The 17,718-nt window shown below is 56.1% G+C and overlaps 1 protein-coding gene across 1 annotated transcript in view; it reads left to right on the top strand.

Annotated features, from left to right (window-relative positions):
- SLC4A3 (solute carrier family 4 member 3) overlaps positions 1–13,426 on the top strand; it is a 60,700-nt gene extending 47,274 nt beyond the window's left edge. The window contains exons 12-22 of the mRNA XM_065413255.1: positions 55–271; positions 777–1,001; positions 1,444–1,592; positions 4,715–4,909; positions 5,380–5,586; positions 6,637–6,726; positions 9,158–9,324; positions 9,873–10,126; positions 11,458–11,627; positions 12,331–12,504; positions 13,349–13,426. Of these exons, the coding sequence (XP_065269327.1) occupies positions 55–271; positions 777–1,001; positions 1,444–1,592; positions 4,715–4,909; positions 5,380–5,586; positions 6,637–6,726; positions 9,158–9,324; positions 9,873–10,126; positions 11,458–11,627; positions 12,331–12,504; positions 13,349–13,426 (1,926 nt within the window). The remainder of the gene's footprint in view (positions 1–54; positions 272–776; positions 1,002–1,443; positions 1,593–4,714; positions 4,910–5,379; positions 5,587–6,636; positions 6,727–9,157; positions 9,325–9,872; positions 10,127–11,457; positions 11,628–12,330; positions 12,505–13,348) is intronic.
- Positions 13,427–17,718: the final 4,292 nt, after the last annotated feature.

Raw genomic sequence — 17,718 nt, 5'->3', positions numbered from 1 at the left:
AGAAGTAGTCTGGTGGTGTCTTTGGGTTGGTTGAGCCTCCTGTCTATCTTGCAGCTCTTCCATGAGGCTGCGTACATGGCTGACGACCGCCAGGACCTCCTCAATGCCATCAACGAATTCCTGGACTGCAGCATTGTCATCCCCCCGTCAGAAGTGGAGGGGAAAGACTTGCTCAGGTCTATCGCTACCTTCCAGAAAGAGTTGCTGAGGAAGAGGAAGGAGAGGGAGCAGAAGAAGTCCACGAAGGAAGGGGTTATCCAGGAAGCTAAAGGTCTCTTCACTCTGTTTTGGCAGATAATGAATTTGCATCCAGTGTCTCCCTGTCTGCCCTGGGAGGGTGCAGTGGGGGCTGTGCCATGGGCACTGGCTGGGAGGCCTCTGTGCCTCCCCCTGGCACAGGATAAAGCGAGGACAACTAGTGTGGGGTGAGCGGGGCTGAGTCCTGCAACAGAGATGGGGATGTGTGGGAGGACCCGGGGGGCAGAGCGCGGCCATGGGGTTGGCAAGCCCAAGAGGGCAGAGCATGGCCATGGGGGGTGGGAAGCCCGGGGGGGCGGAGAGCGGCCATGGGGGGGGGCAGCAGGCCCAGGGGGCGGAGCACAGCTGTGGGGGGGAAGCCCAAGTTTCATGTGAGGTGTGTAGGGAGCCTGCCGAGCTTCCCCCCTGCTCACCTGTTCTCTGGGAGATGGGTGTGTGCCAACATCTGTCCCCAGGAGAGAGAGGTGGTTCTCGTTCCTACCTTCCCGTTGTAACCCCCATACACCATGTCTCCCCAGAGCTGTGTGAAGTGAAGGCTGAGGAGGAAGAGGAGGGGGACGCTGAGGACGACCCATTGAGGCGAACCGGCATTTGTTTTGGAGGTCTGGTTCAGGACATAAAGCGCAGGTACCCCAAATATCTCAGTGACATCAGAGACGCCTTGCACAGCCAGTGCCTTGCAGCCGTTCTCTTCATCTACTTTGCTGCTCTCTCTCCTGCCATCACCTTCGGGGGACTCCTAGGTAATGGGCCTGCTTTCTGTCTGCTCTTTGCACAAACTAGCCCGGGCTGGGCTGGGGGCGCTGGCTCTGCCGTCTGAGATTCTGTGCCTGCACTGGCCTCAGGGCTCTAGCGCTGCTCGCTCAGGAGACTGTAGCTGTGCTACGCACATGGCTTGTACTCTCTCCCCATAACTCGGCCTCTCCAGCTCCAGATCCGTTTGTGGCTCTTTTCTGAGCACCCTGCAGGGTGTTTGAATGCAGGATTCTAAGGGTGGTCACAGCAAAGCTAGAGGGGTTCTACCCTCAAATGTGAGCCCCCCTGCCCAGTGCAGGGTGGTTATGTCTGTGCAGGGGGGAGGAGGGGACTTCCTGCCCGTGCATAGTGTATCCGCACCAGAGTAACTGTATGGGGGACTGTGCTCTCCGCAGGGCTTCTTATCACATACACGTTGTTCTCTCTTAGGAGAGAAGACAGAGGGTCTCATGGGGGTCTCGGAGCTGATCATCTCCACCTCAGTTCTGGGGATCCTGTTCTCCCTGCTTGGAGCTCAGCCGCTCCTTGTCATTGGTTTCTCGGGGCCCCTTCTGGTATTTGAAGAAGCTTTTTTCAAGGTATTTGTAAGCCATCATGTCACATGTTGCCCCACGCTTCCTCTGCCATTGTACTGTGCTTCGCTTGCCATGGTTTGTCTGATCAGAGGGGCTAGCTGCACTCCTCTGATGCCGAAAGGGGTGACTCCTAAACGTTCCTGCAGACTGTCACCATACCACAGGTCACCCAGTGCTGGCCCTGCCCTCCTGCCTGTCCTTTCCAGCTCACACCAGTCAGTTCTGCCTCCTCTCACCATGGTCCACTCCACTGAGTCTGTCTAGGATTGTGATTTTATTAATGCTTCGCAGTGCTGTCCTAGCCAGCAGCCCTGATATAAGCTCCTGCCTGAACCAGGCCCTGATCTGCATTGCTGTGGTGAGTGCTTATACATGCAGCCCACGCTCCTTTTCTCTGTCACTTTTTCTCCTCTTTTGGATGAGAAAAGTTACTGTAGATTCAGTTATCTGTATCCCAGTGTAGCCTGCATCCCATGCAGTCCAGTCCAGTCTCTCTAGGAGAGCAGTAACAACTCACCTAGCATTATTCTTCATTTCTGATGTGGCAGCAGGGGATTTCATATTGTGGTTATTTGTGCTGCCTCTTGCTTATCCCCGAGTTATGTTCAGGGAGGATCTATGCCAGTCAGTTTGGAGATGTCTTATTCTTGTACATCTTTACGTTGTGGACTGTGGAAAGAAAATGTCTTTCAGTGTCAAGTACAGTGGTTCTAGTCACTCTTTTTTCCACATTTCCAGGGAGTCTGTCTCTCTTGGTTTTCAAGTGCTTTCTCTTATGCCTCTCTATTCCATGCAGAACGTAAGGGCATCACCACTGTCTTCCATCTTTGCCAGTCTCCTGCTGCAGTCTTAGCTTCTTCCCATGTCATTCTGGGAGCTTTCCATTCTGCTTCTGTTGTGTGTTTGCATGTTATCCTTGGTCTCTCTTGTTACCTCTCGCCCTGGGGCTCCATGTCTTGTCCTGTTATTCAGGTCTTTTCTCCACATGTGTCCTAGCCAGCTCCATTTTTGTTCCATAACTTCCTGTCCTATTGGTTTCTGTTTCATCCTCTTTCAGAGTTCCTTATTTGTAATTTTTTTCTGGCCATCTGGTATTGAGCATTTGTCTAAGGCAGCTGTTTATGAAAAATTGGAATTTTGATAGAAAGGTCGAAATAAGTCTCCAAGTTTCAACATCACTTCGTAAGACCAGCTTTACAATTGTATTAAATATCTGAAGTTTAGTTTGGAGGGCAAGATTTCAGTTTTTCCAGGTTGGCTTTAGAGTTACAAAACATGTCTGGCTTTTGCTATTCTGGCTTTAATGTCCTCATCTGTTCCACCTGTTGTACTTACAGTGCTACCAAGATATGTGAAACTCTTATCAGAACTCTTTTATGTCAGTCCCAGAAAGTGTTATTAGTGTGTCTTGTTATGTGTTGATTCTCATGGTTTTAGTTTTCGCTGTGTTGATCTTCAACCCTGCTAACTGTGCATAGGCCTGGAGATAATACATTTTGGCTTGCATGTCTCTAAGGGCATGGGATAGCAAGTTGATGTCCTCTACAAAGTCAAGGTCCTCTAACTTCTGTGTGACAATCCATTGCATAGGTGCCGACTCTGTGGGTGCTCCAGGGCTGGAGCACCCATGGGGAAAAATTGGTGGGTGCTCTGCACCCACCAGCAGCCAAGCTCCCCTCCCCACCCCTCTGCCTCACCTCACCTCCGCCTCCGCCTCTACCCCTGAGCGCACTGCGTCCCCACTTCTCCCCCAGCGCTTGCCGCCACGAAACAGCTGTTTCGCAGCGTAACAAGCTGTGGGAGGGAGGGGGGAGGAGTGGGAACACAGCTTGCTCGGGGGAAGAGGCGGGGCCAGGGCAGGGATTTGGGGAAGGGGTTGGAATGGGGGCGGGGCAGGGGTGGAGTCGGGGTGGGGCCTGGGGCAGGGGTGGGTCGAGCCCCCACCGGCGCCAGCAGAAGTTGGCGCCTATGCTCCATTGTATGCCCCTTAGTTGTTCTATAGTCTTTCTCATTACCCAGTCCACTACCAGTAGAAAGATCGTGGGTGCCATAAGACATCTTTGTCTGATGCCCATAATAACCTCGAAGGGCTGAGTCAGTTATGTATTACTTGACATGTCGTATTTTCATAAAAGCTCCTTATGAAAATTTCTGAGGATTCCATTGTAGCATAGCAACTTCCATAACCCTGTTCTATCCACTGTATCCATGGCTTTTTGGAAATCCATACAATTCGTATAAAGTGGTGACTGCCATTTGATTGACAGTTCTGTGGTGATCCGTAGTGTTTATTATGATTAGATTACTAGTTTGGGGTTGTGGATTTTGTAATGGGTGAAGGCCTGTCGGAGTTCTTTGCTTCTTCCTAGAGAGCAGCACAATCTCTAGCTTCAAGCGTTTGTGATTTGTTCCTCCCCATGTGTAGTGTTCTCTGTGCTTGAGTGGGGTTGTCTATACTGTTGTTCCTGGCATTAGTAGCCAGGCTTGCGTAGGAGTGGAGCATGTTTATGGTTTGGGGCTGGAGCGTGTGGCGCTTTGACTGAGGTGGTATCCGAAGCACAGTGTCCTGTGCATTGACTAGCAGAGAGAGTTTTTCTAGGTCTGTTCAGCTGCCGTTGGTTGGGAAAGTTCCTTTGCATGCCTACAGCGGGGCTTGTTGGGCGTTTGTCTGATGGGGGTGTAGTCTGCCTTACAGCTGAACCCCGGCATGCGGACTGGTCTCTCCTGGGCGGGCTGGTGACTAGACTGAGCAGGAGTTTTCCTGGGGAGCTGTGTTGGTGTCATGGTTTATTTGTAGCATGGGAGCAGGGCAGAGGGGATGTGCAATGCACAGTGTGCCCTGGGATGCACCCTAGTAACTAACACTACAGTCTGAGCAGGACAGGCCCAGTGAAACAACAGATACTAAGTCTGTGACTTTACTCAGCAAATGAAGCATTTCCTGTTCCCTCCACCCCTACCTTAACCCCTTCCCTGCCAGGCTACGTGGAAAATTGTACACACGCCATCCCAGAAATTGATAAAGAACTATGTAGAATGGGAGAGAGGAAAGGAGGGGGTCTGGGAGAGCAGAGGGGAGAGGCTGTCCCATGGGCCGTGATTAACCCTTCATTTTCCTATTTCAGTTCTGCCAGAGCCAAGGCATCGAGTACCTGACGGGCAGAGTGTGGATTGGCCTGTGGCTCATCGTCTTCATCTTCATCATTGTGGCAGCTGAAGGCAGCTTCCTGGTGCGATACATCTCGCCCTTCACACAGGAGATCTTTGCCTTCCTCATCTCCCTCATCTTCATCTACGAAACCTTCTATAAACTCTACAAGGTGAACTGTCCCCAGGGAGAGGTGCTAGTGTCTGCCCAGCTGTCTGATCTAGCACCCTGCCACCGTAGTGTCCACGTGCCTCCCACAATCGATAGAGAGAACAATAGCAACAGCGTCTCTGATACAGGGCCAGAGTGCCGTAGCATTTCTGGCTGGGCCTGTGAAACAGTTCTTTGCCACCTCCCAAGCCCCCAAACACGAGTGCCCCCTGTGTGCTGTAGCCACGTCGCTGTGCGCAGGTATTGGGTGGAGCATAGCGGGACACACCCCAAACCTTCTCTCCCTCCCCCTGCAGCAGTACCTTGGCACATAACTAGTTTTTTCTTTTCTTTTCTTCCTCAACCTCCCTGGTGCGGGTAGATTGTGAGAGGAGTTATTTGGGGAAGTGCAGTGATGGGCTTGGCAACACACAGGGCTGTGCTCACACTTGATTGTCGTGACTGCACCCTCTGCTTGTCTCCCCTGTCCAGGTCTTTGCAGAGCATCCTTTGCTGAAGTTTTACCCGCCGAGTTTGCAGACTGGCTTGAATGCCAGCGCACTCTCTCCTGATGCCATGTCTCTGGGAACCAGGATGCAGCCCAATACTGCCCTCCTCTCACTCATCCTCATGCTGGGCACCTTCTTCATCGCTTTCTTTATGCGCAAGTTCAAGAACAGCCGTTTCTTAGGAGGCAAGGTAAGCGGCTGAGCTGTGACCCAGCGGCCCCATCCTGTGGCCCTTTCATCCACCATGCATCCCTTCTGGCTGCACACTTCTGCCCTCTGTGGCACCCACATTATCTAGTCTAGCATGTCTGAACCTGGTGCCCTGTCCTGGCTCACATGGTCTTACCAGGCCTATGTGGGCAAAGGGCTGTCTGTGCTGATAGGAAGCTGCCTGAAGAGAGAGCTGGCACCCTGGTTTGTTGTCTCTCTCCAGGTGAGTCTGGTGCCATCAGGGACCGCCCCCGTCAAATAAACACCAACAGTCCTCTGAATGCCATTGGAGTGGGCAGGCTCCCTTGGCACAAGGCCAAGGCCATAGATAAGACCTGGCTGCTGCTGACACTTCTCTGTCCTACCCACATCTGCCCCAGGGTATCTTCAGATGGAGGGATCCAGCAGCCCAAACGCTGCTTGGGCCTAAGCACTTCAGGCCCTCAGCAGGGCTTCTCTGGCTGGATCCAGAGTCAAGGGTCTGCTAAACTGGAGCTTTACAGCCTTAGGGACTGGTGGGTATATGAGTCTCCATAGGTCAGGCTAATCTTAGGGGACTGGACTCCAGTATGTGTCATTGACCTGGCATGGAAGGAGGGATAAACTTAATTTTAGTTCTCTCTGTGATCCACCTGTCTGCCCATCTGAGGCGCTAATACAGCACTCAGTGCCATGGGACCCGAGTGCTTTTTCTAAGGCGTTTCCAGCTAGAAGGTGCCTGGTGAATGCTGGCTTCCCACCCAGTCTCCCAGGGGCCAGATGGTGTCTGGAGCAGCCCAGGTACCTGAATGTGGCTAGAGAGCAGCTGGGGCCCAGCCAGGGAGAAAAGCAGCCCAGTGGGGTCAGGGAGTGACCAGAGCTCTTGTATCCTCTGCTCATTAGCAGCATTCACATTTGTAGTGGGCACCTGGCCCGTCCCTTGGCTGGATGGATCGTCGGCCTGTCTCGGGACTCTGCACAGTGCCTGGCATTGTAGTAGTCTCTAAGCGCTTGGCCTGCGCGTTCCCACTGAAGCGTGTTTGCTTTGCAGGCTCGACGGATCATTGGAGACTTTGGAATCCCCATCTCGATCCTGGTCATGGTCTTGGTGGATTACACCATCACAGACACGTACACACAGGTAGGTGCTGGCGTATGGGACTACCGATTGTTCCATTCACTGTGCTTGTGTAGCTAGATGTTTTTGTGTTTCCCACTTTCTCAGTCAATACAATGCAAACCAAAGAGAGATTTTTGTGCACATACTTCTGCGAATCAGAGCTGTGGGAGCAGCCCCGGGAGGCACTGAGACCTACCAAGATATGGGTCAGAGCCCTAAGGGATTGAGGGTTCCTGCGACACCAAGAGCCAGATCAGAGCTGTGCAGGTTTGAGGGTCTGCCTGTTGCCGAGAGCTGGATTAGAACTGTGTGCAACAGGTCTGTGCAAGCTAAATAGGAGAAGGGAGGTGGTGTTCCCTCCGAATACAGCATTACGAAACCCATTACTGGAGGCTGTGTCCAGTTTTGGTGCCTGCACTTCAGAAGGGATACTGAGCCCCTGGGCTCAGAGACAGTTCAAGATCTGGAAAATCTCCTTCGCAGTAAGACTAAGGAGCTCATTGTATTTAGTTTCAGAGTAGCAGCCGTGTTAGTCTGTATCCTCAAAAAGAACAGGAGTACTTGTGGCACCTTAGAGACTAACAAATTTATTAGAGCATAAGCTTTCGTGGGCTACAACCCACTTCATCGGATGCATAAGTGGGTTGTAGCCCACGAAAGCTTATGCTCTAATAAATTTGTTAGTCTCTAAGGTGCCACAAGTACTCCTGTTATTGTATTTAGTGTATCCAAGAGGAGCAAAGAGGTGACTTGATCACTGTCAGTAAATACCTTCCGGGGGGGCGATTTCTGGCTTGTCTACATGGTGCATTAGTCTTCCCCAAGGGTGTAAATTCTAATGCACACTAGCGTGTTGTGGACTAACTGTCCTGTGTGGACCCTGCTGGTGTGCACTAAAAGTTTCCTTGTGCGCATTAATTTAGTATTGTTTGAAATGGGAACGTTTAGTCCACACCAGCAGAGTCCCCCTGAGCCACTTAGTACGTGAAACCCTGGTTGCATCCCTGCCTCAGTTTCCCTTAACATACTTTCAAGAAGTCCAATGAGGCTGATATATATTGAACTGTGCCTCTACAGGGGTCTAGTTTATTCAATTCAAAATGGTGACATGTGCAAATGAGCCTCCACACCAGCATCCGAGATGGGGGGAGAGAAGGAAGAAGGGGCCAAATTAACCTTAGTCTGTCAACTCCACTTGTGTCCCTCTCCTGCCTCCATCCAGGCTCCTTACCTGTGAAGCGCTCTTGACCCAGGATCCTCTTCTGGAGTCAGGGCCTCTGGGGAAAGGTCCCCACAGAGTTCAAACCAAGGCAGCCCTTGGCATATAATTCCTCTGTGATCTGCAGCTCCTGCTGAGGTTCTCTCACTGGGACCAAGTTCTGCTAGGGCTTGGCATTCACAGCTCTTCCCTTTCGAAGCCTCTTCTTTGGTCCCCTCGCCTGCTGAGCTCCGCACTGACCCCCGAGAAGAGCTCTCCTTAGGAGCTCTCTGTCTCTCTGCTCCACTCCCTGTCTGAGCCCTCATGACCCCGGGTAAGGCCCGGGTGCTCCTTACCTACTGAACTGCCGTCCAGCTGGGTCGGCTCATTCTCCTTGGCGGAGCCTGTCACAGGCAGGCTGGGTACCTGCCCCTCCAGAGCCAGCCCCCAGGACAGTGCTTGACACACTAGTGCTCAGTAGAATTGAGACTCCCGAACCAGGCAGACAAGCCCTGAGAGCCAAGGCTCTTGAACCCAGCAGACAGAGGCAGAGCGACACCCAGCAGCTGGGAGCTGAAGTGAGACAAACTCAGACTAGAAATATGGCACTGATGTTTAACGGGGAGGGGAACCATCCACAGGAACAGGCACCCAGGGACGTGGTGGCTTCTCCATCACCGGGAGTCTTCATATCAAGCTCAGGCATTTCTTTCTATAACCTCCACCCCTGCTCAACCACAGCCGATGGGGGGGATGCAGGAAGGGAGGGATGAGAGTCTCTGGCGTGGGCTAAGCAGGAGCTCAGACTGGGGGGATGATAATGGCCCCTTCTGGATTTAACATGTACGATACCAAGGGCCAGGTCAGAGCTGTGTGGGGCTGAGACTCCCTGCAGTACCGAGAGCCGGGTCGGAGCCATAGGGGGCTGTGGATCCCGGCGGTACCGAGAGCCGGGTCGGAGCCATAGGGGGCTGAGGATCCCAGCCGTACCCAGAGCCGGGTCGGAGCCATAGGGGGCTGAGGATCCCAGCCGTACCCAGAGCCGGGTCGGAGCCATAGGGGGCTGAGGATCCCGGCGGTACCCAGAGCCGGGTCGGAGCCATAGGGGGCTGTGGATCCCGGCGGTACTGAGAGCCGGGTCGGAGCCATAGGGGGCTGTGGATCCCGGCGGTACCGAGAGCCGGGTCGGAGCCATAGGGGGCTGAGGGGCTTAATGTCATTAAGTAAATGTTGTTTTTTTTCCTGCTCTCACAGAAGCTGAATGTTCCCTCTGGGCTCTCCGTCACGTCTCCCCAGAAGCGCGACTGGTTCATTCACCCCCTGGGCAGCCGACAGGCCTTTCCCATGTGGATGATGTTTGCCTCAGCCATCCCTGCACTCCTGGTCTTCATCCTCATTTTCATGGAGACCCAGATCACCACGTGAGTACTGCTGCCTGGACCCATAGCTCCCTTGTCCCACTGGGCTCCGAGCCAGTGCCTGGCAGCTGTGCGGGGAGATGGACGAGGTGAGGGGTTCTCCGCGTTGGGCTGGGCCCCGGATGTTCAGCCGCAGGCTCGGGCTGCGGGATGCCCAGTCTGGACGTGAGGAGGCAGGGTTCTGCTCCCTGGGACTCTCCTGTCATGGCCCTTCCTGCACAGCGACTGTGGCTGTGGGTTCCCCTCCCCTGCCAGGTGGAGTCTACGTAGCCTGCACCAGCCTCGCCCAGGAAAGGAGCCTGTCCCTGGGCTTGGCAGACAGGAGAACGGCCAGGAGCGACGAAGAACGTCACCTCTTCCCCCACTTGCCAGGCTGGACTCTCCCCTGCCTGGCAGCTCGTATTGCCAACCGCACCTCTGTGCAGGACGTGAGCAGTGCTCCCAGCTCCAAAGGCCATTGGGCACATGTTCTGCCCCGGCAGCACAGGCGCAGGGGGGACCCGGGGCTGAGCAGGCCTGGTGCCGACAGCAGGACCCTCTTCTCCCCCCAGCCTGATTGTCAGTAAGAAGGAGAGGAAGCTCATGAAAGGCTCCGGTTTCCATCTGGACCTGCTGCTCATTGGTACCATGGGCGGGCTCTGTGCGCTGTTCGGGCTCCCTTGGCTGACTGCCGCCACCGTGCGCTCAGTCACCCACGTCAATGCCCTGACAGTCATGAGCAAGGCCATCGCTCCGGGGGAGAAGCCGAAGATTGAGGAGGTGAAGGAGCAGCGCGTGACAGGAGTTGCAATCGCTGTCCTTGTCGGTGAGCCCCAAGCTACTGAACTTGGGGGGCAGAGGTTGTCCAGGGATAGGATTAGCAGGATCCCCATGGCCAGCAGCCCTACTCCGCTCCCCAACCAGCATGTTGGGGCTCCCTCCAAGACCTTTCCACACAGCTTGTCCAATTCTGGGAGAACACTTCATCCCGTTCCCTGGAGTCCAAAACACTCGACCTACTCTGTACCTCACTTCTGTATTCCTAGCTCACTTTGTCTGTTGTTAGTAAAGGTTCCTGGCTGTTCTCCCTCCTGGCTTAGCTGGCTCAGACATTCTGTCTCTTTCAACCTAATGGTCTATACACCTCTCAAATTCTAGCCTCCAAGAAATGAGGCCTCCCTCCAAGTGGTAATTACTCATGTCAGGCCAGGCCTAGTTACACAGCACCCCTACCTCATGGCCAGTGCCCCTACCTCGCAGCCAGCATCAGTACCCTGCCCACAAAACCAGTGCCCCGCCCCACTCCCAATGGCCTGTGCCCCTCTCTCGCCGCCAGCCCTCCCTCCCCCAACAACCAGCACCCCACCCCGCTCCTTGTGGCCAGCACCTCTGCCCTGGCCCCAAAACCAGCACTGCTACTTTGCGGCCATCGACCTTACCTAGCATGTACAACCAGTGCCCTACTCGTTCCCCACAACTAGTGCCCAACCTGCCCCCCACGGCCAGCGTCCCAGCCCTGCCCCCAACAGCTCCCGATGGCCAGCGCCCCAGCCACTCCCACAGCCAATGCCTCTCCCCTCCCCCACAACTAGTGCCCAACCTGCCCCCCACGGCCAGCGCCCCAGCCCTCCCCCGTCAACTTTCCATGGCCAGCGCCCCAGCCGCTCCCACAGCCAGTGCCCCTCCCCGCCCCCACAACTAATGCCCGACCTGCTCCCCATGGCCAGCGCCCCAGCCCTGCCCCCAACAGCTCCCACATCCCTAGCCCTGCCCCCGACAGCTCCCTACGGCCAGCGTCCCAGCCCTGCCCCCGACAGCTCCCCACGGCTGGCGTCCCAGCCCTGCCCCCGACATCTCTCCAAGGTCCGCGCCTTAGTCCTGCCTCAGCCCTGCCCACGACAGCTCCCCTCGGCCCCCAGCCCTGCTCCCAACAGCTCTGCAGGGCCAGTGCCCCAGCCCTGCCCCTGACAGCTCCATAGAGCCCCCGCCCCATCCCGCAGCTCCCCCAGCTGGGGGCTCCTGACAGTGGACCCCCCCCACCCTGTCCTGTGTGGCAGCTAGAGAGACGCAGGCGGTGTCAGAACAATGGTCCATGTGCAGCGGACAAGCAGCTGGGGGGGCTGCAGGTGAGTGATGCCCTGAGCTCTGTCCTTGCAGGCTTGTCCATTGTGATGGGCAACATGCTGCGCCGGATCCCCCTGGCCGTGCTCTTCGGGATCTTCCTTTACATGGGGGTCACGTCTCTCACTGGCATCCAGCTCTACGAGCGTCTCCTCCTCATCTTCATGCCGTCCAAGCACCACCCGGACCACGTCTACGTCGTCAAGGTGAGTGAGCAGGGGCAGGTCGGGGAGCCAGGGCTGGGACTGGGACATGGGGGTGGCTGGCGGGTGGGGACCAGGGAGAATGAGAGGCCCTGGGTGGGAGATGTAAGAGAGGAACTATCCGTGAACTGTCTGGAGGGGCTGAGCGTTCAGTGGGGCCGTGCTGTAGACGGGGCGCCGGGGCTGGGAGGAAGGGGTGACTCACAGGCTGGAGGGGCCGAGCATTCAGTGGGGCCGTGCTGTAGACGAGGAGCTGGGGCTGGGTGGACAGGGCAACCCACGGGCTGGAGGGGCCCAGCGTTCAGTGGGGCCGTGCTGTAGACGGGGCGCCAGGGCTGGGTGGATGGGGGGCCGAGCGTTCAGTGGGGCCGTGCTGTAGACGGGGCGCCGGGGCTGGGAGGAAGGGGTGACTCACGGGCTGGAGGGGCTGAGCATTCAGTGGGGCCGTGCTGTAGACGGGGTGCCAGGGCTGGGAGGAAGGGGTGACTCGCGGGCTGGAGGGGCCGAGCATTCAGTGGGGCCGTGCTGTAGACGAGGAGCTGGGGCTGGGTGGACAGGGCAACCCGCGGGCTGGAGGGGCCCAGCGTTCAGTGGGGCCGTGCTGTAGACGGGGCGCTGGGAGGTCGTCGTGACGCTCAGGTGGGAGGGGGAGGTGGCTTATCTCCCTGAGGGATGGTGCGTTGCTAGGCTGGACTTGTGTCCCCAGGTGAAGACCTGGAGAATGAACCTCTTCACCTGCATTCAGCTGGCCTGCATCGTGGTGCTCTGGGTGGTGAAGTCAACAGTGGCCTCGTTAGCTTTCCCCTTTGTCCTGATTATGACGGTGCCCTTACGACGCTTCCTGCTGCCCCGCTTCTTTCAGGACCGGGAGCTCAAAGCCGTAAGCAGCTGTGTGTGACCCGCATCCATCTCCCCGGGGCAGGGCCGTCTTCAGTTCGCTCAGGCAGCTGGCATGTGGGGCACTGCCTGCTCAGAGGGGCCGGGAGCTTTCTGCAGCTTCTTGTGGGTGGTGATTTATCCGCAGTAGTGCCTAGGCCAGGCCCAGCACTTTCCAACAGAGCCAGGGGATCCTGCCCCAATGAGCTCACAGCCTGTGGTGTGGGAAGGGCACAGATGCCAAGCAGAAGCCTGGAACGGGGACTCCCTGCTCCATCTCTCTCTCCACGGTCAGGGCTGCCGGATCTGGTGAGGCTGGTCTGGAGCTATCTGGCCGTCCCTTCCCTGGCAACGGCTGGGACAGCCCAGCCAACATGCCCAGTTCCCCGGACATTGATATTGTCAAACACAGAGGTCTCCAGACCGAGAGCCCAGAGGCTGGGGCCTCTTTCCATCTTCTGTGGGTGTGGTCCAGGGTCCTCACCACAGAGAAGAGCCTGCGTCAGCAGCTGGAGGTGTGGAGGAGCTTCACAGCCTTTCCTAGGGGCTGTTGCTACCTAGCAGAGGAGCCAGCACCGGAGCTACCAGGAGAAGGGGAATGTCCAGGGGAAGGACACCAAGCCAGAGAGTGGGGAGGGAGGAATGGGTCACGCGGGAGGGGGAAGGAGACAATGTGAGCACCCTGCGACATAACGGGCAAAGCGCTCGATACCAACATCCCCACAGCGGGGTGGGTGAGGGCCCTGGCTCCTGCCCCTGGGCTGGTGTCTGAGATTGGCGGGATGGCCACCGGGAGCCCTGCTCTGGTCACTGCCCAGCCACTGCCCAGCTTCTGTCTCTGCCCACAGCTGGACTCGGAGGACGCGGAGCCGAACTTTGACGAGGACGGCCGGGACGAGTACAACGAGATGCACATGCCTGTGTGAGCGGCTGCTCCGCCCCCCACCCTGTGGAAAGCTGCTCGTTCCCACGCGTTCTCCCTGGCTAAGGCCCAATCAGAATGGCTTTGAACTCACTACACGTCAGATGTTTTCCTGTCTGGACCAAAGAGCAGCTGTGTCGAAACCCTGGAGGGAGGTGGGCAGGGCCGTCCCTGACCCCACCCCTCATCCACTCCGTGGAAGTGTGAGTCTGTCTCCACCTGTACCCAGCGGGAGACGCTTCTCGCATCCAGAGGCTCTGTAGGGGCCTGCACTGCCTCGGGTCATGGGTCTCCCTTACTGGAGACTGGGGGTTGCACTGGTATGTGGGTTAGCAAAGGGGGGCCATGCAGCTGGGAGCCACCACCTGTCCACTCACCACAGAGCTCCGGCTCCTCCAAATGCCAGCCCAAGCTCCACGTTCCACTGAGCCTGAGGCAGGCAGGGGCCCCGCACAGAGCCCCAGTCACAGTGCCCGGCCGGACTCTGCCTGCGCAGGGCAAGACTCCAAGAGTTGCCTGCTCTGCCGCCCCCAGTTGGGCTGCCCAGCTCCCTTAGCGGGCACACAAGTGGGCTCCTTGCACAACTCCCTGCCACGGGCTGCTTCGCATCTCAGACTGCCCTGCCTGGTTTGCTCACAGCGCTCCTGTGCCATCCTGGGCTGCAGCACGGCCAGGATGATGGGAACTCAGGAGCCTGTGTCCAATCTGCCCCAGGCTCTCTGTGCTACTGGCCCATGCACCTGTGTCCCAACAGCAGGCAGTTTTCCTGTGGACAGGCAGGGCCTCAAGGAGTTCAAATCCCATCCCCCTCCCTGTCCGAGTCCATTCCCTGGTGCCTGCCCTCCCTGCTGATCGCTCCAAGTTGTATTTCTGGGGTGGAGGGGTCTGAGGTCATGGGCATTCCCACGGTAACCAGCTGTGATGTCAGTGTTAAGGACTGTGATGTCTGCAGGGGAAGGAGCAGCAGGAGGGGCCTCCTAGAGCAGGCAGGGCTGAGAGGGCTTCCAGAGGAAGTGTCTCCCATGGAGCATGCGGCGGGTTGTAGCCATGTCAGTCCCAGGATATTAGAGACACGAGGTGCGGGAGGGAACTTTTATTGGACCAACTTCAGCTGGTGAGCGAGCAGCTTTGGCGCTTACACCGAGGTCTTCTGCAGTCTGAAAGCACCTTTCTCACCACCAGGAGCAGGTCCAGTAAAAGATGTTCCCTCCCCCACCTTGTCTCCCAGCAGCAGGCATCCACAGCACGGGTGTTTGGGGTCACCAGGACACACAGCCTCCACCACAGTGACTGGGCCACCCAGGCCCTGGTGACTGGGTTGCTGTTGCTCCCCACATCTCCTATCCCCATACCTGGGCCACCCACAGTGTCTGGAGGCACCTGATAGCCAGAGCCCCTGGCACCCAGGCCTGTCCCTGGGCAACCTTGAATGTCTTCCCACCTGGAAGGCCCGAGGTCTCTCCAGCCATCAGGGTTTGAGGCCTCATGTGGGTCGCTGCCTGGGCCCTTCAGAGCCCAGCTCTCCCTGCAGCTCTTGCCAGCGGCGCTCTCAGCCTGGGGTGGGGTAACCTGGCAGCTGCCATGGAGCCCGAGGGTCATCGGTACCAAGGCTCGGTGGGGCAGGAGGCCCTGATGTGACAAAGCCAGAGAAGGCAGGCACCTGGCCCCTCCACACAGGCATGAGAGGAAGGGGGACCTTGTGGTGCAGGCGCTGGCCTGGGAGTCCTGCCTCCACCAGAACTTCCTGTGGGACCTCAGCAAAGCCACTGACTCTCCCTGCCTCAGTTTCCTATCTGTGAAATGGGGCTGATCCTTCCCTACCTCATGCATGGGGGTGCTCACTACAGCCACAGGGCCATATGGATACCAGCCTGGTGGAGGGCCGGGCACCTGCTCCCGCCGGGCCACAGCCTGGCACACCAACCGCCCCTGTGATGCCAGTGAAGCCTCCTGGGTAAGAGATGTGTGTCTGTGGCTGCGTGTCCTGTCCCTGTGTCGTGTAGGAGGCCTGCTGTTGCTGCATCCCTGCCAGCCTGGCTGTGCGTTGTGACTCATCTACCTGTAGTGGAAATGGCTGCACCAATAAACTCTTCACAGGAACTGAGCTACCGAGTCTCTGTGCATGCTACAGCCCCCGGGGGAACAGCTGCTCCTCCAGGGCAGCAGGTCCAGGAGACCACTGGGGCTGCCTGATCATGTTTCCACCCCATCCACCCCTCGCCACCCATGGCCTGGGAACCCTGGAAGTGGCACTGAAGCCCAATGTCCACACAGAGCTGTGGGTGGGGGATGCCAGGGGACTGAATTCCTGCTCTGACCCACTGGTGCCACTCAGAAAATGGGGAAGGGGTGAAAAGAGCAGGGCTGCGGGAAGCCCCACAGAGCCAAGGCTTTCATAGACTTATAGACTCATAGACTTTAAGGTCAGAAGGGACCATTATGGTCATCTAGTCTGACCTCCCGCATGATGCAGGCCACAAAAGCTGACCCCCCCCCCACTTTCCTTTAACTCAGCTGTTGAAGTCTCCAGATCGTGATTTAAAGCCTTCAAGTCGCAGAGAATGCTCCAGCTTGCGACCCCTGCCCTATGCTGCGGAGGAAGGCGAAAAACCTCCAGGGCCTCTGCCAATCTACCCTGGAGGAAAATTCCTTCCCGACCCCAAATATGGCGATCAGTAGAACCCCGAGCATACAGGCAAGATTCTCCAGCCAGACCCTCATTTTACCAGCGATGGCACGTTATTGCCTAATTGACTAAAACCACTTATCCCATCAAACCATTCCCTCCATAAACTTATCTAGCCTAATCTTGAAGCCAGAGAGGTCTTTCGCCCCCACCGTTTCCCTCGGAAGGCTGTTCCAAAATTTCACCCCTCTGACGGTTAGAAACCTTCTTCTAATTTCAAGCCTAAACTTCCCCACGGCCAATTTATATCCATTTGTTCTCGTGTCCACATTAGTACTGAGCTGAAATAATTCCTCTCCCTCCCTGGTATTTATCCCTTTGATATATTTAAAGAGAGCAATCATATCCCCCCTCAGCCTTCTTTTGGTTAGGCTAAACAAACCGAGCTCCTCGAGTCTCCTTTCATAGGAAAGGTTTTCCATTCCTCGGATCATCCTAGTGGCCCTTCTCTGTACCTGTTCCAGTTTGAGTTCATCCTTTTTAAACATAGGAGACCAGAACTGCACACAGTACTCCAAATGAGGTCTCACCAGCGCCTTGTATAACGGAAGCAGCACCTCCTTGTCCCTACTAGAAATACCTCGCCTAACGCATCCCAAGATCGCATTAGCTTTTTTCACAGCCGCGTCACATTGCCGACTCATAGTCATCCTGCGATCAACCAGGACTCCGAGGTCCTTCTCCTCCTCCGTCACTTCCAACCGATGCGTCCCCAGCTTATAACTAAAATTCTTGTTAGTCATCCCTAAATGCATCACCTTACACTTCTCACTATTAAATCTCATCCTATTATTATTACTCCAATTTACAAGGTCATCCAAGTCTCCCTGCAGAATATCCCGCTCCTTCTCCGAATTGGCAATACCTCCCAACTTTGTGTCATCCGCAAACTTTATCAGCCCACTCCTACATTCGGTTCCGAGGTCAGTAATAAATAGATTAAATAAAATCGGACCCAAAACCGAACCTTGAGGAACTCCACTGGTGACCTCCCTCCAACCTGACAGTTCACCTTTCAGTACTACCCGCTGCAGTCTCCCCTTTAACCAGTTCTTTATCCACCTCTGGATTTTCATATCAATTCCCATCTTTTCCAATTTAACCAATAATTCCTCATGCGGTACAGTATCAAACGCTTTACTGAAATCGAGGTATATTAGATCCACCGCATTTCCTTTATCTAGAAGGTCTGTTACTTTCTCAAAGAAGGAGATCAGGTTGGTTTGGCATGATCTGCCTTTTGTAAACCCATGTTGTAATTTGTCCCAATTGCCATTCACCTCAAGGTCCTTAACTACTTTCTCTGCCCCGAGCTCCGTGGCAGAGGAGCCCGCAGGACCTACCCAGCTGGGTCTCCTGGCTGGCAGACACAACCCCCAGCCCTACATGAAGCAGGCTCCCTTTCAGTTGGCTCTGTGCACTCAGTCTCGAGGTTCGAGCAGGGCCAGTCGGGACACCTGGATTCTAATCGAGCTCTGCCCTGTGTGCCTTGGCTGAGTCCCTTCCCCTCCCCATCTCAGTCTTCTCCTCCGCTGCCTAATAGAAGAACTAGGGGTCACCAAATGAAATTAATAGGCAGCAGGCTTAAAACAAATAAAAGGAAGTTCTTC

This window comes from Emys orbicularis, chromosome 11, assembly GCF_028017835.1.
Source record: "Emys orbicularis isolate rEmyOrb1 chromosome 11, rEmyOrb1.hap1, whole genome shotgun sequence".
NCBI lineage: Eukaryota > Metazoa > Chordata > Testudines > Emydidae > Emys > Emys orbicularis.
This window is presented reverse-complemented; position numbering and strand designations above follow the sequence as displayed.